Source organism: Dermochelys coriacea, chromosome 6 (assembly GCF_009764565.3).
Source record: "Dermochelys coriacea isolate rDerCor1 chromosome 6, rDerCor1.pri.v4, whole genome shotgun sequence".
Taxonomy (NCBI): domain Eukaryota; kingdom Metazoa; phylum Chordata; order Testudines; family Dermochelyidae; genus Dermochelys; species Dermochelys coriacea.
Genome location: NC_050073.1, coordinates 122,105,856 through 122,127,190, shown reverse-complemented (window position 1 = coordinate 122,127,190; position 21,335 = coordinate 122,105,856). Strand labels below are relative to the sequence as shown.

The 21,335-nt window shown below is 46.3% G+C and overlaps 1 protein-coding gene across 2 annotated transcripts; it reads left to right on the top strand.

The window, feature by feature from the left end:
* Positions 1 to 6,870: 6,870 nt before the first annotated feature.
* Positions 6,871 to 19,058, top strand: PTGER2 (prostaglandin E receptor 2). 2 transcript variants are annotated; one of them, XR_006282049.1, is made up of 3 exons: positions 6,871 to 7,992; positions 9,566 to 9,895; positions 15,444 to 15,579. XR_006282049.1 is itself a non-coding variant. In XM_038407383.2 (2 exons), exons 1-2 carry the CDS (start codon positions 7,156 to 7,158, stop codon positions 15,687 to 15,689), a joined length of 1,083 nt encoding a protein of 360 aa, XP_038263311.1. In that variant the 5' UTR covers positions 6,900 to 7,155; the 3' UTR covers positions 15,690 to 19,058. The 2 variants fall into 2 exon arrangements, 1 of the variants encoding a protein (XP_038263311.1); XM_038407383.2 differs by lacking the exon at positions 9,566 to 9,895 and having other exon boundaries at positions 6,900 to 7,992; positions 15,444 to 19,058.
* Positions 19,059 to 21,335: the final 2,277 nt, after the last annotated feature.

Sequence of the window (21,335 nt, the reverse complement as noted above, 5' to 3'; positions counted from 1 at the left end):
ACCTCTCCCCGCAGCTTAGTGTCATCTGCGAACTTGCTGTGGGTGCAATCCATCCCATCGTCCAGATCAGTAATGAAGATGTTGAACAAAACCGGCCCCAGGACCGACCCCTGGGACACTCCACCTGATACTGGCTGCCAACTAGACATCGAGCCGTTGATCACTACCCATTGAGCCAGATGATCTAGCCAGCTTTCTATCCACCTTATAGTCCATTCATCCAATTCATACTTCCTTAACTTCTGGAAAGATTACTGAGGGAGACTGTATCAAAAGCTTTGCTAAAGTCAAAATATATCACATCCACCGCTTTCCCCATATCCACAGAGCCAGTTATCTCATCATAGATGGCAATCAGGTTGGTCAGGCATGACTTGCCCTTGGTGAATCCATGTTGACTGTTCCTGATCACCTTCCTCTCCTCCAAGTGCTTCAAAATGGATTCCTTGAGGACCTGCTCCATGATTTTTCTGGGGACTGAAGTGAGGCTGACCAGTCTATAGTTCCCTGGGTTCTCTTTGTTCCCTTTTTAAAATATGGGCACTATATTTGCTTTTTTCCAATCGTCCAGGACCTCCCCCATCACCACAAATTTTCAAAAATAATGGCCAATGGCTCTGCAATCACATCAGCCAACTCCCTCAGCACCCTTGGATGCATTAGATCGGGACCCATGGACTCCTGCATGTCCAATTTTTCTAAATAGTCCTTAACCTGTTCTTTCCCCACTGAGGGCTGCTCACCTCCTCCCCATACTGTGTTGCCCAGTGCAGCAGTCGGGGAGCTGACCTTGTCTGTGAAGACCAAGGCAAAAAAAGCATTGAGTCCTTCAACTTTTTCCACATCATCTGTCACTATGTTGCCTCCCCCATTCAGTAAGGGTCCCACACTTTCCCTGACCTCCTTCTTGTTCCTAACATACCTGTAGAAACCCTTCTTGTTACCCTTCACATCCCTTGCTAGCTGCAACTCCAGTTGTGCCTTGGCCTTCCTGATTAGACCCCTGCATGCTCTAGCAATATCTTTATACTCCTCCCTAGTCATCTGTCCAAATTTCCACTTCTTGTAAGCTTCCTTTCTGAGTTTAAGTTCACCTAAGATTTTACTGTTAAGCCAAGCTGGTCGCCTGCCATATTTGCTATTCTTTTTGCACTTCGGGTTGTTTTTTTCCTGCGCCCTCAATAAGGCCTCTTTAAAATACAGCCAGCTCTCCTGGACTCCTTTCCCCCTCATATTAGCCTCCCGGGGATCCTGCCAATCAATTCCCTAAGGGAGTCTAAGTCTGCTTTTCTGAAGTCCAGGGTCCATACTTTGCTACTCTCCTTTCTTCCTTTTGTCAGGATCTTGAACTCAGCCATCTCATGGTGACTGCTGCCTAGGTTGTCACCCACTTCTACTTCCCCTACAATTCTTCCCTGTTTGTAAGCAGCAGGTCAAGAGGAGCACAGCCCCTAGTTGGTTCCTCCAGCACTTGTACCAGGAAGTTGTCCCCAACACTCTCCAAAAGCTTCCCAAACAAAAGGATTGTCTGTGCATTGCTGTATTGCTCTCCTAGCAGATGTCAGCGTGACTGAAGTCCCCCATGAGAACCAGGGCCTGTGATCTGGAGACTTCAGATAGTTGTCTGAAGAAAGCCTCGTCTACCTCATCCTTCTGATCCGGTGGTCTACAGCACAAGCCCACCACAACATCACCCTTGTTGCTCTTGCCTCTAAACTTAACCCAACAATTAAACAACAATAATGGGCACTTGGCTATAGAGTGTATACTAGGATCTGTGAAATGCACAGGAATAGCGGACACTGCCTCAAATGTAATTATTAGACCAGACATGCTAACAATGCTAAGGAATAGGGGAGCCAAAATTGAACCTCCTCATTGGTCTCCAATGAAGGCAGTTACAGGGGAACATGTGTAACCCACATGCTTACTTTGCAGAAGTTAGTGGTGTAAATAAGGGAAGGAACAGTGGAGAGGACACACAGTTCTTAGTTTTGTTTTGGGGTATTCTGCTCTTGCAGACTTGCCAGACAACTAACTGATTTCCTTTGTGGGCAAGCAGCCAGGCAGGACACAGCCAGTCACTGGGACCTCAAGAGAAGGGGGAGGAGTTTATAAAAAGGAGGGGTGGGAGTCAGACAGAAGAATGTAGTAGTGGAATAGTGCAAGGACCAGAATGGTCTGCTGAAAGCATTGGGTTCCAGGGACTTTGCCAGCTCATTGGATTTAAACTGCAGGCTCCCACCCCCCACCGGAGAAGAGGACTAGAACTGCTGCAGGCTGTGTACGTTGCAAACTGTCATTGCAAAGTCTCAAGGGGTATTTCATAGAATCGTAGGACTGGAAGGGACCTTGAGAGGTCTAGTCCAGTCCCCTGCACTCAAGGCAGGACTAAGTATTATCTAGACTATCCTGACAGGTGTTTGTCCAACCTGCTCTTAAAAATCCCCAAAGATGGAGATTCCACAACCTCCCTAGGCAATTTATTCCAGTGCTTAACCACTCTGACAGTTAGCTGCCCCTGCATGACCTAGCTTGATTGTTATATATGTATTTACTTAGGCCAGGTCTGTTATGCCTGACAATTCCACCCCCACCCCCTGGACAAACACTTAAAGCACTGGAGCAGTTCCCAGGATCAGGACTGGGGCTATGGCGGAAAGGTGGCAACCCATCGCCTTCTTTACATTGAGTGCACCACGCAAAGCTCTGAAAGTCTGAAAGACTGAGCTCCAATATATTAATCTTTGAATATCTTCACATGCCATGGCATTCTCGGCCCCTGGATAATTGTCTGATTTGAGATGATCCCCCCAGACCTAAGGCTTTTCACCTTCTTGACCCAAGAGGCGGTTGCTAGGTTGATGGAAGAATTCTTCTGATAAGCTAGTGCTGTCTGCACGGGGGGTTAGACTCTCAGGGGTGTGAAATCCACATCCCCGAGAGACAAAACTATGCTTATGTAAGTTCCCAGTCTGCGCTAGTCCTTACACAGTGTATCCTTCTCTTCATCTGAGTTATTCTTGATTTACTGCAGTGTCAAGTGAGATCAGAATTGGACTGTTTCTCACTTTGAACTGCAGTAGAAGCACTCAGGTCTAGTCTACACTAGGAAATTAGGTTGGTTTAACTACATCGCAAGGAGTGTGAAAAATCCAGATGCCTGAGTGCCGCAGTGACACCAACCTAACCCCTGCTATAGGCAGCTCTAAGAATTCTCCCATCAACAGATACCACCTCCTGGGGAGGTGGATTACCTACACCCACGCTACAGCTGCACTCCTGCAGTGTAGACAAGCTCCCGGTACTTTTTATATGCTGTTTGCTGAAGAGCATGCTTTTTTGAAGACCCATCAGTAAACAAAGAAGTAACCACATACATATTTGTCTTCTGAGAGCCCATGTAGAAGAGCGTTAACATTTGTACTTGGGAATATAAATGGCCTGGGGTTTATAGGTGGATCTCAGACAGTAAATCTTTGAGGGACTTTTAACCAAATATCACGCTGGGAGCTGAAGAGTTCCAAAGTGGTCCGTTTTTTTAACAAGCCCCAATGGAAATGCCATGTGAGTTGATAGTGTTTTAAGTCACCATGGAAGCATGCTTCCAGCTGCTTGAGGAAAGTGGTGTTGATGACCTGTATGTGCCAAACATTCACTTAGCAAAACTTGGGCACGTGAAGCCCCTTGAAATTCAAAGGCTGCCCGTTTGTTATTCAGCATTCCTGAACTTAGGCTGAAAACCACAGCTATGGTGGGTCCTACTTTTTCCCCCCAAGAGGGCAACAGTGTGAATATTCTTACAATCCCATGACCTGACACAGCTATCTCTTCCTCCACTGTAAATCAGAAACCACTCCATGGAAGTTAAAGGAATAACTGGGGTCATGGAGATCAAAACCAGGCTCCAGAGGTGCTTCGATGTGTGAAACAGCACATGTACAGATCAATGAAATTGTCAGTCACCAATAAAAACCAGGGCTCCAATTCTGATTTACTTATACTGGGGTAACTGTACTGACCTCAGTGAAGTGACCCCTGATCTATACCCATATGAGATCAGAACCAGGCCCTGTATGTCTGACAGATGTATCAGCACTAGTTTCTTTACTTCTTGTTTTCTTCCTAGAAAATAGGAAGTTTTTTTATAATTATTTATGCTAAGCATCCATTTTGCCTATTTAGTTTTGTTGTGCTTACACAGTGCAGTAAGACAGTTGTGATGCTGCACTCCATATGCTTTATAAAAATGTGTTTATAAGTGTGGATTTGATGTAACTGGAATACGCTTTGTGCAAAAGGGCTCTTCTTGTAAGGTATCATTACAAAGCTTATAATTTACGGAGTGTGGTCATCCTATTTGTGTGAATGTATCATTCTTGTATCTGAAACTAGGAATATGAAATATAACTCTGAGGGCCTATTGTAATTATGCAAAGTAGGGGCCATTAATAGAATCTTGATGGCTCCCATTCACTAGGACAATTGGTTGTAAATGGCTCTGTTTACTTGTAAACCTTCCTGTATATGTGTGTGCCAGCAAGTGGGTAATAAAGTCTTACAGTGACATGTGAACATGTCACATGATACTGGAATCCATTTTAAACCTGGTGCTTTTCCATTTAGAAGGAGCGGTGGGAACCCAGAGAGAGAGAAAGGATTCCTGCCTTGTGCCAAAGATATAAAAAGGGGTGGAACAGAACAAAGAGGGCTGCCAGTCATGAGAAATCCCCTAGTTACCACCTGAGCTGGAACTAACAAGGTTTGTACCAGGAGAAAGGATTGGGCTCACACTAGGAAGGAGTCCAGTCTGTGAAAGAAGCTTATTGGAACACCTCTGAGGGTGAGATTTACCTGTATTCAGTTTCTTAATGTATTAGCCTTAGATTTGAGTGTTTTGTTTTATTTTGCTTGGTAACTTACTTTGTTCTGTCTGTTATTTCTTGAAACCACTTAAATCCTTTTAAGTTTTTATTTTTATACTTAATAAACTCACTTTTGTTTATTAATTATCCCAGAGTAAGTGATTAATACCTGGGGGAGCAAACAGCTGTGCATCTTTCTCCATCAGTGTTATGGAGGTTGGCCAATTTATGAGTTTACCCTGTATAAGCTTTATACAGAGTAAAATGGATTTATTTGGGGTTTGGATCCCATTTGGAGCTGGGTGTCTGGGTGCTGGAGACAGGAGTATTTGCTGAGCTGTTTTCAGTTAAGTCTGCAGCTTTGGGGGCATGGTTCAGACCCTGGGTCTGTGTTTGCAGCAGGCTGGCATGTCTGGCTCGACAAGGCAGGGTTCTGAAGTCCCAAGCTGACAAAGAAAATGGGCTCAGAGGTAGTCTCAGCAGATGACAATCCCAAGGGGGTCTCTGTGACCAAACCCACCACAACAGTGAATCTGTTTTCTGTGAGAATGTTGATCGGTTTCCGCTCGAGAATGTACTTATAAATGGAAAAGATCAGCATCTGACTGAACTTCAATTGCTTTTTGAACCAACTAAATCTCTTGTCTAGCCCATGTTTCTTGCCCACAGTTTGCTTACTGCGGAAGGCAACATGGGGCAGGTGCAGAAGATTACTTTGGGGTGGGCTGGATGTGATCTAGGTAGGGGACAGACGAGGGGCTGTGGATCTACATTTATGCAGATCCAGAGGCCCCAGTGTCTGGTATGGCCAGCCTAGAGAGTTTGCAGGTGTTACCGCAAACTGGGGTAGCAGTTGCAACTGGGTAGGGAGTGGGTAGGGTGTGTTTCAGTAACTCTTTGTTCAGGCTGTCAGGTGCCTTCTGGGTGCTGTCAGCTGTGAAAGCAGGTAAACTATAGCTGGGATGAGTGTGGCCTTGTAGCCCTGTACTCACTGGGAAGGGAACCCAGGTAGCTGCTGGTGATCAGTGACCGGGAGAGCTGGACTGGTATTGAATGGTTCATGTGCCGGTGCAGATGGGAACAGACCTCTTTCAGGGAATGTGAATGGGGCTTGGAAAGACAAAGTGTCTCAATCAGGAGCTGTGGCAGACACCAAGATGAGCCTGTTCTCAGTGCCTCTCCCCATGAGTCCAGCATGTCAGCCTGGTGTCTGCTGCCCTGGTGGGCAGCGTTCCTCCATGTGCATTGTGTGTTGGTGCTTCTGTCACCCTGTAGGTCCACAGTCTGTTGCCCTGGGGGGTGTATTGCGGGGGAGGGTTGCCCTCAGGGTTTGCTCCCTTTCTCATTCTCTCCCTCTGCCCTTTCCAGGCCACTTAGAAAAGTGCCTTGAAGAAACCGTGGAGCATCCCTAGGGATCCGACGTGAGGGTAACAACTGTCCTGTGGGGACTCCGGTCCCCAGTGTGTCTAGCCCCGTGGGATGCAGCGCTGTGGTGAGCTTCCCCTCTGGCTGGGGCTCCGCGTGGAGCCAGGCTGCCGGGCACGGTGGCAGTGGGGCGCGCCAGAGGCTGCGGGTAAGAGGTTCTGGATCCCTTCCCGGCGCTCAGCTCAGAGACCCAGCCCACCGGCCGAGGCACAGGGAGCCGGGGCACAGCTCCCGCGGCGCCGAGGGCCAGGGCCGCACTCCCGTGCTGTCGGGGAAGGGGCGTAGGGAGCTCTGGCTGTTTGGGAGGAAGGACGGAGCCTCTCCCCGCGCACAGGGGGACCCCGCGGGCAGTGACTGATCGCCACCCGCTGCCCAGAGGTGCTGGGAAGGGAGGCGCGCAGCGGGCGGTGCGGGGGCTCCCCGGCTGGGGCGGCGGGGTGCGCAAGGCGGGGCCCCGGGGCTCCAGCGGTTGGGAGGGAGGAGCGCGCAGCGGGCGGTGCGGGGGCTCCCCGCTGGGGCGGCGGGGTGCGCAAGGCGGGGCCCCGGGGCTCCAGCGGTTGGGAGGGAGGAGCGCGCAGCGGGCGGTGCGGGGGCTCCCCGCTGGGGCGGCGGGGTGCGCAAGGCGGGGCCCCGGGGCTCCAGCGGTTGGGAAAGCAGGACGGGATCCTGAGCGGCGGGCAGCTGCACCGGGGAGGCGGGCCCGAGCTCCAGCTGTTGGCGAGGGAGGAGCTGCGAGCGCGCCTCTGGCTGCGCGCCTGGGGAGCCCGGCGAGGGGCCGGCTGGGCGCGCCTCTTGCCTGCTGCGGGCTCGCCTCCCGCCGCGCTTGTGCCCCGTGCCCGGCTGCAGCAGGCGGGCGGGCGCCACCATGCCCGGGGCCGGCTCTGACCAGTGCTACGAGGGCCAGAAGCAGCTGGCGGCCGAGGAGAGCCCGGCCATCAGCGCCGTCATGTTCTCGGCCGGGCTGCTGGGCAACCTGACGGCGCTGGCGCTGCTGGCCCGGCGCCGGCTGGGGCGGCGCGGCCGGCCGCTCTCCCTCTTCCACTGGCTGGTGACCGTCCTGGTGCTCACCGACCTGCTGGGCACCTGCCTGGTCAGCCCCGTGGTGCTGGCCTCCTACGGCCGCAACCACACGCTGATGGCGCTGGCCGAGGGCCAGGAGCTCTGCCGCTACTTCGCCTTCGCCATGAGCTTCTTCGGCCTGGCCACCATGCTGGTGCTGTTCGCCATGGCGCTGGAGCGCTGCCTGGCCCTGGGCCAGCCCTACCTCTACGAGCGCCTCGCCAGCCGCCGCTCGGTGCTGCGGCTGGCCCTGCCGGCCCTCTCCGCCTTCGCCGCCGCCGCCTTCTGCGCCCTGCCGCTGCTGGGCTTCGGCAGCTACGTGCAGTATTGCCCGGGCACCTGGTGCTTCATCCAGATGCGCCTAGGGCGCGCCGCCAAGGATGGTGCCGGCGGCGGGGACACCGCCTACTCGCTGCTCTACGCCACGCTGCTGCTGCTGCTCATCCTGGCCGTGCTGCTCTGCAACCTGAGCGTCATCCGCAACCTGGTGGGCATGCACCGCCGCGGGCAGACCTCCCGCCGCCTGGCCTCGCTGGAGCAGCCCGCCGGGCGCCGGAGGCTCTCCGTGTCCGAGGAGGTGGATCACCTCATCCTCCTGGCCATCATGACCATCACCTTCATCGTCTGCTCCCTGCCTTTCACGGTGAGTGCAGGGGCCGGGCCCCCTTGTTAATCCCGGTCGGTGGAGTCTCCGGCACCTGTCCTTCCTCTTCTCTGCCTGTGGCATATGCTAGCCTAGTCTCCTGTGGACTGTACTACTTTGGTTTGGGTTATTGGGTTTAGTGTGCAGGTGTTAGGGCATCTGTGACACACAGGAGGTCAGACTAGATCAGTGTTTCTTAGTGACCGGCCCGTGGACCAACACCGGTCCCTGAGATCAAAAAGGTTGAGAAACACTGGATTAGATGATCTGGGGGTGGGAGGTGAGGGGTGTTCTTTCTGGGCTTATATTCTGATTTACAACAACATTATTTTTAGTCCCTACATTACAAAGAAACCCATACAGATGAGGGCACCAGGCAGCCCCACTGAGTTCTGGGATTAAGGCACTGGACTAGACTGAAGCACAGAGATCCTTTCTCTGTCCCTGACTCTGCCACAGCTTCCCTGACCAAATCTCTTAGGCAACCTCTATACTGCAATAAAAGACCGGTGGTTGGCCTGGCTCAGGGCTCTGGGACTATACAAGCGTTGTGTAGTCCTTCAGGCTCACGCTGGAGCCCACACTCTGAAACCCCACGGGGGGAAAGGGTCTCGGAGCCTGGGCTCCAGCTCCTGACCCGGGCTCTGAGACGGTTGCCATGGGCTTTTTATCGCAGTATTGGCTCTGTGCTTCTGTTTCCTCATCTGTTAAATGGAGATAGCACTTTTCTACCTCTCTGGGGACTCATGAGGAAAAATCCACTTTCTGGGAGTTGAGAGACGATGGTGACAGGGCTCAAGATGCGTTCACAGGGCACTAGAGTGGCAGGTGCTTGACCGAGGTTGCATGGATCAAGTTTAGGCCCTTGTTGCTGAGGTTACATGCACGTGGCACTGAGCTGTGACATTTTGAGGGCGGCAGCAAGGTTGAAGGGGTTGGTGCAGTTGCAGGGAAGGAGCTGCGGTGACATAGCTCAGTGTGTTTCCATGTATCATAGTGCGGGTACACAAATCAGTAGGGCTCCATGGCTGTAATTGCCGTAACACAGGTCAGTTAAATTGCCAATGTGGAACTGAGGTTGGGTAGATAAATGCAGTTAAGTGAGTGCAGGGATGCACAAAATCACCGGGGTTGGGTGGACACGGTTTGCTGTGGTGTCAGTGAGCGTGCATGCATCCATGTGGTTGTACGGATATAGTTTTGCCCGCTGAGCCAAGTTTTCAGCTGTGAGGGGAAAGAATGCCTCAGCAAATACAAAAAGAAAAGGAGTACTTGTGGCATCTTAGAGACTAACAAATTTATTAGAGCATAAGCTTTCGTGAGCTACAGCTCACTTCACAGACAGCCAACAGCCACTGTGCACACACAAACCCTCACCTGTACACAAATGTTAATTTCTGTGTGAAAAAGCTGGTGTCCCTGAAGCTGAAGATTGTGTCCATAAACAAAGATATGGGATAGGAGAATATACCCCACACACTTACAATTCATAAGAACTTTGAACATAGACATTACTTTTGAACTGAAGGCGTTAAAATGCTTGATAAAGGCATGTATTTTCCCTATTCGACAGGCAGGGCCGGCTCCAGGCACCAGCGAACCAAGCAGGGGCCTGGGGCGGCAAATGTAAAGGGGCGGCAGGACGTCAGGCTCTGGGGCGGCAATCCGCCCTTGGCAGCAGCAGGAATTCGGCAGTCGCTCCGTCACAGTGCGTTTCACGCTTGGCAGCAATTCGGCAGCGGGGATGTGACTCTTCTTCGGTTGCTGGCAGTAATTCAGCGGCCGCTCCATCACTCCGCTCCCGTGTTCGGTGGGCAGGATTCCGCCTCCCTGTTCGGCGGCAAGTTTTGGGTTTTTTTGCGGCTTGGGATGGCAAAAACACTGGAGCCGGCCCTGTCGACAGGTAGGGAAACTGAGGCACACTGAGATTAAGTGTTTTAGACAACGGCAGATTTGGAAATACAACCCAAGTCTTCTGACTCCCTAGTTCTAACTGCTAGAATGCCGCCCCTCAAAAATATAACCCATGTGACACAAGTAAAGAACTCTATTAGTCTGACTTTCTCTTGTTGTTTAAATTAAATAGGACCCTTTCAGAGCTGCCATGTCACTCAACCCTTTACCAGTTGACAATATTCAGATAGTTCGATTCTTCCCACTTTTGAGAGAGAAGATGGTTTGGGTGATTTTTTTTTCTTCTGTTTTTCAGTTCTTTTTTCCCTGTGAAAAGCAAAACCCACCCAGGTTGGGAATACGGCCAAAGCTAATTTTACATTCGCAGCATTAGAATGACATTATCTTTCATTAGCACTTGGAGAGCTGAAAGGCCCAATGGACAAATTAACCACTGGACATGCTGCACCATTATTTTTGAATTTCAAGAGCATGATCAAGGAAATGTAATAACATATAGCAGCTTCTTGTGTTTCCTGTGATTTTGGACTTGAAATCATAAGAGCTGCTCCACCACCAATTGATGGGCCTTAAATTCATTTAGGGATCTTTAGCTCTGCTCCTAATGGTACTTTCCCCCATCTAGCTGAGTCATGTGCAGACATGAGATATAAGTGCTGGTGTGTTTGTGACAGGCATTCTTGGAAGTATGTATACATTTGCAATGTTTCAGAGTAGCAGCCGTGTTAGTCTGTATTCGCAAAAAGAAAAGGAGTACTTGTGGCACCTTAGAGACTAACAAATTTATTAGAGCATAAGCTTTCGTGAAATGCATCCGATGAAGTGAGCTGTAGCTCACGAAAGCTTATGCTCTAATAAATTTGTTAGTCTCTAAGGTGCCACAAGTACTCCTTTTCTTTTTACATTTGCAATGGGTCTGTTTTGGAGAGGAAGGTTTTTTGCAGTCTGGTGAGCAGCATAAAGTGACCAGCTAGTTAAAAGTCCTGGATGGTAGAAGTGTATTTTCTACCAGCCTAGTATTTGTACATAGGATCATTTCATTCGATCAGATATCTAGAAATCCCACAGTGCGCCGCAAAGGAGAAATTAAAAATTGTTATATTATCAGGTGAACAAGCATCATGAGTATGGAGAAAGGAGACATTGGATCTAGTTCTTATGGCTTTGAGAACTGGCTCATAATCAGTTACTTTCCTTTTAGCTTTAGGAGATTCTCTTTCTGGTCTACTCTTTCCATAGAAGAACATAGATATTGCCATAGAACAACAGACCAACTAGCTGTAGTCACAGGTAGCAGAACAGGTCGGTGGCCAGTGGTGAATCCTTCAGAGGAAAGCATATAAACCCTCATAAATGCAGCCAGTTGTACAGTAGCATACCACTGGGGATTTCTTCATGCCTTTACCTCTTTCTGTCCTGAAGCATGAGGCTGAAAGTCCTAAATCTATCAAGGTAATATAATTGTAGACACTACTCATATTCCTTGTCATGCCTAATCTTTTTTAAATTAGATACACGTGGATGATGGTTGAATTTAGTGCCCATGAAGGTGATATACCAGTAGCACCAATTGTAAAGCCGACCCTGCGTAAGCAGTTGTGGGGCAAACTTTCCCCAAAACTAACTAAGTCCCGAGTCATGACATGAGTCGTCAGAACATCTGGTGCTTTTAGTAACTAGTATGAGATGATTCAACTCACTTTCAGCTGCAGCATGCACTGGATTTGAACCCAGGTTGCTTGAAGCGAATGGCTAAGGCATTAATTGTCTGTCTCAAACTCTTCATCTCCTTTTTTAATACGCAGCTTTAGAAGTTAGATACATCTGCTATTGCTAAACCGCTCTGGGTTCATGGGGACCAGGACCTGAGATGGAGCAACTGGTGTCACATGAGTCAAATTTGCTGCATCGTCTTCCCAGGAGGGATTGGCAGCTCTTCCATGAAGTAGCAAACAAGCATATGTAAAGAAGTAACTGATTTTGCCTGTCAGACATAAATTCATAGAGTAGGTCAGAAACCTGGCTAGAGCTGCTTTTCTTCCACGCTCATTGATTGCACCTACACACGCTGGTGAAAGCCACGATAGGCAACCTGACAATAGACTGGATACGTTAATGAATGATCTCTTAAGCATCTATTGACTTCATTGCAGGTTTGGATAAATGAAGTCTCTTGACATGCTTAGCTCAGTGGATTCATTCTTGTGGTTTGACATGCCTCACATCCGCTGGGGGCGGGGGCGGGGGGGAGTGGAAGGGATGTTTTGGATGGGACTAGTCATACTTGTCACAGCTTCTTTAAATACCAAAGCCAGCTGATTGGTTCCTTAGGGGTGTGTGGAGGAAAATAGGCTCCCTGGGGAATCTTAAATTGCAGTTGTCTCAACCTGGTATTGAAAAATCTTCTGGGACTTTGAGGGCAAGCCAAGCCTCTTCTTCGGGCCTCCCTTTGGCATCCCTTCCTCATTTTTCTTTTAGCGACTTGACATTTTGGGGGGGAATAAGCTGTGGGGAATATCCCATTTTGGCCTAAACATTCGCAACTGGGTTGTCATGAGAAAGTAGCCCGCTGGAAAATTTAGCACCACTGTGAGGGATTAGATGTTGCTGTCGTGGAACAGACCGGCGGCCTCTCTTGGAGCGTGTAATCCCAGATTTAACATCACATTGTTCATGTTGTCGTTCGGAACACTGCACCTAGTGTGACTGGTCGCTCAAGAACTATGCATTTCAAAACCCTCGAGTGAAACATGACTGAACTGTTTGAACTCCCCTTAATCCGAGCTGAAATCTCCCATTGATGGACCTAAAGCCAAAAGACATTAAACCCATCAAAATGGAGACACGCAAAGATGAAGGTCTGAAATTATGTCTTTAAATAACCCTTTTATGCCATACGTATCAGAGATTGACAGAAAAAGAAGCCATGGGCTCTCGAGTAGAGGCCTGTGTGTCAGGACAGCTGGGGTTCTGTGGCCCACTGAGTCACTCTGTGACCCAGAGCAAATTTCATCCTCTCTCTGTACAGCTGGGGAGGCAAAGCGCAATCAGGATAACAGCTACCAAGCTTTGTAAAACCCTTTGAAACCTTGGGGTGAAGGCGATACCTAGTTGCAAAGTTTCATTACTAAACAAGGACTTTTGCAGAAGGGACTCTGCGTGTGCCACGTACAATGTTAATGGTATCTAAAAACCGGGAGGGGGGGGGTGTTTGTTCCCTCTTCATTTAATTTCCTGCTTGGTGGAGTTAGTCTGAAGAGGGATTCATTGACGTGTATGTGAGTTCTTTCCATGTAAATACATAGAAATGGGGAAACAGGCTTCTCTTTAGACTTTTTTCTCCATCTGGAAGTTGTGTGATAGAGCAGGCTGCAGCAGCTGATCGGGCCACCCTGCCATTTGGATCCTTGCAGCTCCCACACATGTGCAAAGTGTCTGCGTGCTCAAGCATTTTCCAAATAAAGGCTCGGGATCGGTCCTAGGTCCGGTTCTGTTCAGTATCTTCATCAGTGATTTAGATAATGGCATGGAGAGTACACTTATAAAGTCTGTGGATGATACCAAGCTGGAGGGGTTGCAAGTGCTTTGGAGGATAGGATTAAAATTCAAAATGATCTGGCGAAATGGTCTGAGGTAAAATGGATGAAATTCAGTAAGGACAAATGCAAAGTGCTCCATTTAGGCAGGAACAGTCAGTTGCACACATACAAAATGGGAAATGACTGCCTAGGAAGGAGTACTGTGGAAAGGGATCTGGGGGTCCTAGTGGATCACAAGCAAAATATGGGTCAGCTGTGTAACGCTGCTTTTCTTTTTAACAAATATCATTCTGGGAAGTATTAGCAGGAGTGTTGTAAGCAAGACATGAGAAGTCATTCTGCTCTACTCCACACTGATAAGGCTTCAAGTGGACTATTTTGAGCAGTTTGGGGTGCCACGTCTCAGGAAAGATGTGGACAAACTGGAGAAAGTTCAGAGAAGAGCAACAAAAATGATTAAAGGTCTAGAAAACATGACCTCTGAGGGAAGATTGAAAAAATTGGGTTTGTTTAGTCTAGAGAAGAGAAGACTGAGGGAGAACGTGATAACAGTTTTCAAGTACATAAAAGGTTTGTTACAGGAGGAGGTAAAAGAATTGCCTCATTAACCTCTGAGCATAGGACAAGAAGCAATGGACTTAAATTGCACCAAGGGAAGTTTAGTTTGGACATTAGGAAAAACTTCCTAACTGTCAGCATGGTTAAACATTGGAATAAATTGCCTAGGGAGGTTGTGGAATTTCCATCACTGGCGGTTTTTAAGAGCAGATAGACAAACTCCTGCCAGGGATGGTCTAGATAATACTTAATCCTGCCTTGAGTGCAGGGGACTGGACTAAATGACCTCTTAAGGTCACTTCCAGTCCTACGATTCTATGATTCTATCCTTCTCTCACTGCCTGGGGGATAGAAAATGTTTCTTGTATAACAGGAACTGATAGAGCTGGGGAAGAACAGAATTTTCCATTTCCCAGGAAATTCTTTGAGTTAACTTCCCCCTCCCCCCCCGCCATTCCAGAACAAAACTAAAAAAGTTAATTTCCCACAAAATGAAATTCTGAAAAAAATTACTTTCTGATCGAAACATTTTGTTCTGATTTTGATATTTTTTTTTAAAAAGAAATTTTGATATGAAAAGTAGTTTTGAAACAAAATCCAAACATTCTGTTCTGCAAACATTGAAATGAAATGCTTTATCACTGTCAAAAGGCTTCCCCACCCTCCGCCCGAATTAAATACAGTAGATGTATTTCTGTGAAGTGTTTCCCTTAATGAATCTGCATTTTGCAATGGAAAAATGTGTCGGAAAGATCCTGATCAGCTCTATATATTGGTTAGGCAGAATGGAGAGAAGCTTGCATTGTGTGAGGCTGATCATACTCTGCCTGTCCTGTGAATAAAAAGAGAATGTCAGCGAGTAGACCTAAATGAAGAAAATCAATTTGTTGAAACCTAAACTGTTTACGAAACAGGGTGGAGTTCGACAAATTTCCTGACTTCAAAAAAGTGTTGAGGGAAAAAGAAAAAAGATTTGAAATTGTCAGTGTTGTTTTGACACGTTCTACACAAAAAAAATCTAGTTTTCCAGTTCAAAATGACTTTTCCTTTTGAAATTTAAACGAATTAGACTGAAAAAGGGTAAAAAAATCGAAATGGCAAATTTTTGAAATCAACTTTTTGATTTACCTGAAATGAAAAAAAAATTGGTTTCTCAGTTCCCAAATATTTTCAAGATTTTGACTTTTCATCCCAAATCAAGACAGTGAAAAAATTTTAAATTCTTGAAAATATTCACGGGACCCAGAAACAGTCTCCCACCCAGCGCTAGCCTTTCGGTCCACCAGCTTGGCATCTCATTAGCACGAAATTCACTTAAACCAGTGACAATGAAACGTCTGTTGTGAATATAGAAGTTCCTTTGAAGTGGCGTTTTATACTTGTGCATCAAAATACTCCGATGATCAGTCTTGCATTTTATTTTCCCTTTATGTTTTACAGATTCGGGCCTATATGAACAAGTTTATGCAAAAAGAAGACTATAAGAAGGACCTTCTAGCGCTGAGATTCTTAGCAATTAATCCAATTATTGACCCTTGGGTCTTTGTCATCCTTAGACCTTCAGTTCTGAGGGTAATCCGTTCTGTACTGTGCTGTCAGATGTCCCTAAAGACCCAAGACAACATGCAGACGACTCCTGCTGCAGAGTCAAAATCCAATAAGCAGATTGACCTTTGCGGGCAGTAATCACAAGCAGCGTTCAGTGGAGACATCTGGAAGATCTTGCTGAAATGGCTCCTCAGGGTAATGAACAAACTTAGAAGTATAAACACGATGGGAAGCTGGCCTTTTAGGTTACTAAACAAACACATTTACTGTACAATGGATTGAACTGCAGTCTGGCTGACAAGAGGCTGCAGGGTTTGTCAAAAAGCTAAGGGAAGACTATCTAAAGTGAGCATTTTCTATTTATGGTCAGCATCCTAGAGGCTAATCAATAACTGGATTTCTGTTGCCACTAGACCGGAACTTTCATGTTGAACTGAGGACATGTGCCGCACTCTAGTGTGTTTGAAACGCTAAAAAGCTAGTGGCTATTTACTGTAAGTCCAGGAGACAAATGTTTTCTCTAACACTATGCCTAGTGATACAGTTTGGTGGGGAGACACAGAAGAGTTAATAATAGAGCTTCGGCTTACTGATTTGTTGCTAAACCCGCCGAGTCCTTATTAGCTTCATGGAGGCTTAACTAACCATTTATCTAACTACTGAAACTGAAGTCTTGAGATCCCTGTGCATTGGCCTGCTAAACCCAGGGTTGTGAGTTCAATCCTAGAGGAGACCATTTAGGGATCTGGGGAAAAAATTGGGGATTGGTCCTGCTTTAGCAGGGGGTTGGACTGCATGACCTCCTGAGGTCCCTTCCAACCCTGATATTCTAAGATTCTAGGATTTCTGTCTCAGAGATATCTGTATTGCCATGTGCCTTCGTATAACTACAGTCTTGCCTTGGGGTGGGGAGGAAGGCTAAAGCTACCTCCGCTTCTTGTCACTCTGTTTTCCAAGTGCCCTACAGCAGTGGTTCTCAAACTTTTGTAGTGGTGACCCCTTTCACCCAGCAAGCCTGAGAGCCCCCCCTTATAAATTAAAAACACCATTATAAATGCTGAGGTCATAGCCTCACAACCCCCTGAGGGGTTCTGATCCCCAGTTTGAGAACCCCTGCCCTACAGCTAGAGGAAGAAAAGCCAGCTGGGTTCCTCTCTTAGGGTCAAAGCTGTTAGGGTGGGCAGAAGCAGGGTTACATCTCTCTGCTCCAGAATCCTGATTTTTAGAGCAGCTCTCCTTAGGTAGGGTCATGCTTAATGGTGGGCAAATGTCAACTGAGCCCCCCCTGTGTTGCAGCACTCAGCCTCTCCCCCCCACCTCCTCAACAACCTTTTGGATCAAAGAACTTTGCTTTGGGCTGCAACCGGCCTCCATCTTACAGCAGATGCCCGTCCCCCCCCCCCCCCCCGCATTTGCGCTGGTAGGATCAGGAGCTGAACATGCTTCTAAGCATGGGGCCCGTGCATCTCTGAAGCTGGGGTGTCCCCGCTGGGACATGGCCTGCTGCCCTTCAGTGCTGGGAGAGATGGTTGCTTGTGCAGAAGGAAGGAAGTTTCCCATGCTGTGTCACTAGGGGTTTTCTAGAGGACCCAACACCTTTGTAGTTAGGTGACTCTTCCCATGCAAGCCTGATACAGTCCTGTGCATGACAAGTCTTTGCAGCCCCTGCTCGTAGGCATTTTCCATATAAGGCCAGGGAAGAAATACCACACAAGATACGTATGTAATCATCACATCTCGTCCTCGGTAAAGCTGTGGGAATGATGACATGAAGTCTTAAATATCGGGGGAAATATTTCACAAGATAGAGTGACCTTCTACCAGGCTGGCTTCTCCAGAGGAGCTGTGATTCCAGCTGTGATTCTAAGCAGGAAGCTGCCTTCGTTTTACATTATGGACTGGCTCCCACAGAACTCATGGGGAGCTTTGCCACTGAGTTCAATGGAAGCAGGATAGCTGTCTCCTGTCCAAGCCCGCCGTGTGCTGGAAAGACCTTTTTCCTAGAGTGATTGGCCCTGATTCAGTGGAGCATTTAAGTTCTCAATGCTTTGCTTAATCAGGGCCCTAACTAAGTTATGACTTAAAGACCCTCCTCTGAAAAAGATATGGTTTTCCTTAAGTGCCGTATGTAAAGCAGGTTTTCAGACAGACTGTGGTATATTGTACATGACGCTGATATATGGATAAAAAGAAAGCAGTACTTGTGGCACCTTAGAGACTAACAAATGTATTCGAGCATAAGCTTTTGTGGGCTACAGGCCACTTCATCGGATGCATAGAATGGAACATATAGTAAGAAGATATATACATACATACAGAGAAGGTGGAAGTTGCCATACAAACTGTAAGAGGCTAATTAATTAAGATGAGCTATTATCAGCAGGAGAAAAAAACTCACTAAAAAAGTTCACGAAAGCTTATGCTCTAATAAATTTGTTAGTCTCTAAGGTGCCACAAGTACTCCTTTTCTTTTTGCGGATACAGACTAACACGGCTGCTACTCTGAAACCTGATATATGGATGTTGGTGTAGATCAGCAGCTGTCTTTTTGTTGGCTATGCCAAGGAGAACCACAGAGGTTCAGAGAGGGGTGAAGAGAAAATTGCCCCAAAAGAATTCCAGAGGGTAGACATGAGGGCCCATTTTGGAGGCTGGAGCTAGACTGACTCCATAATACAGAGGATAATGTTAGAGTTACTTAGCTCTGTAGTTCTCCATCTCTGCCGTAACCAGATCCCCTCCCATTTAATAAGATGGGAGTCTCAGGATGAGCATGATCCACTGACAACCTAATAATACCCAATTCTTATTCTAGTGCCTTTCCTCAGTAGATTTCAAAGCACTTTACAAAGAAGGTCAGTAACATTTTGCTCACTGGGAAACTGAGGCACTTTTTTTGTTTGTTAAACTTAAGAGGTTATTTTTATGTGATAGTGTTATTTCCAGTGTTCCAGGGTGCTGCTTTCTATTGAGATTTTTATTTAAATAAAAATGCATTCAGTTTGTCAGGTACGTACTCTCTGCTATGTCTGTTCTTGCCAATGGTATGTTATCAGGATTGGCTCAGCCGTTATTAGTGGTTTCAGACCAAATTCTGCTTTGATTTCACACCCTGTGCAATCCGCACTGAAGTCAGTGTAAGAAGATCCAAGCCCATTAAACTTCAGCTGAAAAGGGCCTTATTTTCCATAACCTTTTCCCCTTTCCTTCTATGGGACCCTCATTGAAGTCAATAGACTTGCTTACACTAGAGATTAATTTTCCCAAATGGGATTACCCATGATAACTGGTACATAAGGAGTGTTACTCCAGTGTTGCTCCACTTCTTTTAAAAAAAAACAAAACAAAACCCAAAATGTTCATAGTTTATTGCAAGTAGATCTTGTATATTTAAGAGTTTTTATTTCTTGTCTAAAAATACCCAAAATGAAAAGATTTGAAGCTTTTTGTATTTCTGCAATTGACATAACATAAAATTACTCTAATAAAAATCATCTTTCCAAAGTAGGTGTCTGAATCATATGTGGTTTTATGCAGAAGTCACAAAATAATCAGTCAGTCATATGGATGAAACATGTAGCCTACAGGCTAAATTACAACATAATGGGGAAAATAATAGAAGAAAAAGGTAGTTCATTATAACATCAAGAACATTCTTGGGAAGCGAGAGTAGGTGGGTTTATTCTAGAAGTAGGTGGGAAATGGTTTTCCAATCCTCAAATATTTGAAGGTCTGAAGTCCACCCTTCCCCACTCCCTGCACAATCTCTGATGGAGAGAAAGTCAAAATCTCAAAAGATATCAGTGAACCAAAAAAAAAAAACCCCACCTATGTTCAGTTGAGGTCAATTGAAATGTTACAATTCAATAATTTCAGAACGTTTTGTTTAGATTTTGACTTTTTCTTTCAACCTACCTTTGCCTATAACTATCTTGTATTTAAAAAAAAAAAAAAGCTCTTTCTAACTGGCAAACCAGAAACTTTCATTTTGAAACTTTTTTCCATTTTTTTTTTTTTTTTAAAGTTGGGAGATTCATTGACTCCAAACCTCTTTTGAGAAGTTTCGGATTTGATGAATTGACATTTTTTTAAACAAACATTTTTATGAAAAATTTCCAACAAGCTCTTGTTTATTCAGAATTGAAAGACACCACTTCTGACCAGAACAAAAAAAATACTGAAATGAAGAAATCAAGCATGACTGCCGACTTCCACAGTGGTGTGATTAAATATCTATTTTTCCCCACAAATGATGAGTCTCCCAAGTTACACAAATAGATCTGATGTTGAAAATGTTGCTTTTCAGGATGGAAAGGACACCAACCATGAAAGAAATGCTGTTTTGACTCCTCTAATTCCAAGACACACACTTGCTCCCTAAATGACTTATTACAATATAAAACCTTGCATGCTATTCATAAGATACAAATAATACTAGAGGGGTTGTGAATTTGTTCTCATCCAAAGAATTATTGTCAGGCACTTGATGCTGTTGATTTTCATAGTCTGAATGGGTGTGAAGAATGAGAGCTGCCAACAACGGAGATGGTAATAAAAGCCGGTGGTTGTGTAATTTGTCAGTTAGCCATGATCCACAGGAAGTTCTCTAGCCTCTGAAATGTGGGTAGGCAGATGACAGACACAAAATAGCATTGTGCAAGGGTGATGAAAATCTCTTCCTGGTTTAAGAATAAAAGACTCCACTGAGCTGCTGTGGGAGGAATGATTGCTACCATATTTTTATCTATTGTGGAGATTTCCGTGATAAAGCTATGGTATCGATATAGTGCATAACCTTCATTTTGTGGAGCAGATTTTTAGAAGAGGCTGGAACTTCACACATACAAAGATCTGTTTCCACTGGCTATAATTGGAGCTGTGGCTGCTCTGCACTTCTGGAAATTCAGGCCTCCATAATGACTTGCTCAGGCAAATTCCTCATTTGTGCCTACGACCGTGGGAAACACAAACCTGCATTTCAGCACATAGCCCTCAGGCCTTTGTTTAAAAACATGGTTGTGGGGGGAGAGGGAATGCAAAAATCTTAGAGGTGTCCTACCCCCTTCCCCAAATATGATGAAAAGCAACATACAGAATTATATTAAGTTCTTGTGTTTTATTAGCTTGCATGGCAGTTATTCTGTATCTTTGTACTGTTCATACTGGAATTTTGGTCTGGTTGCATAATACATTTTTTCACAAGGGTGGGATGGGATTTCCGAAATGCACAGTGTTTGGACTCCAGAGTCTGACCAGGTATGAGATAAGACAAACAGAGATATAGTGGATAAGAAATTGAATATGAGCCAACATGGTGCAGTTGGAGAACAAAAGACTAGTAGCATTCTGGGGTTTTGTAACAGGAGTATCAGATATGAGACATGGGAGGTAATTGTCCCTGCTTAATCAGCACTGGGATGCCCTCACCTGGATGGGCACCACACTTTAGGAAAGATGTGAACAAACTGGAGAGACTCCAGGAGAAAGCTACAAAACTAATAGAAAACCTGACCTCTGAGGAAAAGTTAAAAGAAAGTGGGCATGTTTAGTCTTGAGGGGGGAACCCGATAACAGTCTGCACTACATGAAGGGCTGTTATAAAGAGGACTGTGATCAAGTGCTCTCCATATCCACCAAAGGTAGGACAAGAATTCATGGGCTTAATCTGCAGCAAGGGAGATTCAGTTTATATATTAGGGAAATCTTTCCTGCTGACAGGGTTGTTAAGCTCTGGAACAGGCTGCCAAGGAAGTTGTGGAACCCCTGTCGCTGAAGGTTATTAAG

Coding starts and splice junctions, on each gene's coding strand:
- PTGER2 (XM_038407383.2), top strand. CDS start 7,156: ATGCCCGGGGCCGGCTCTGACCAGTGCTACGAGGGCCAGAAGCAGCTG. Junction 7,993..15,443: donor TCTGCTCCCTGCCTTTCACG/GTGAGTGCAGGG, acceptor TATGTTTTACAG/ATTCGGGCCTATATGAACAA.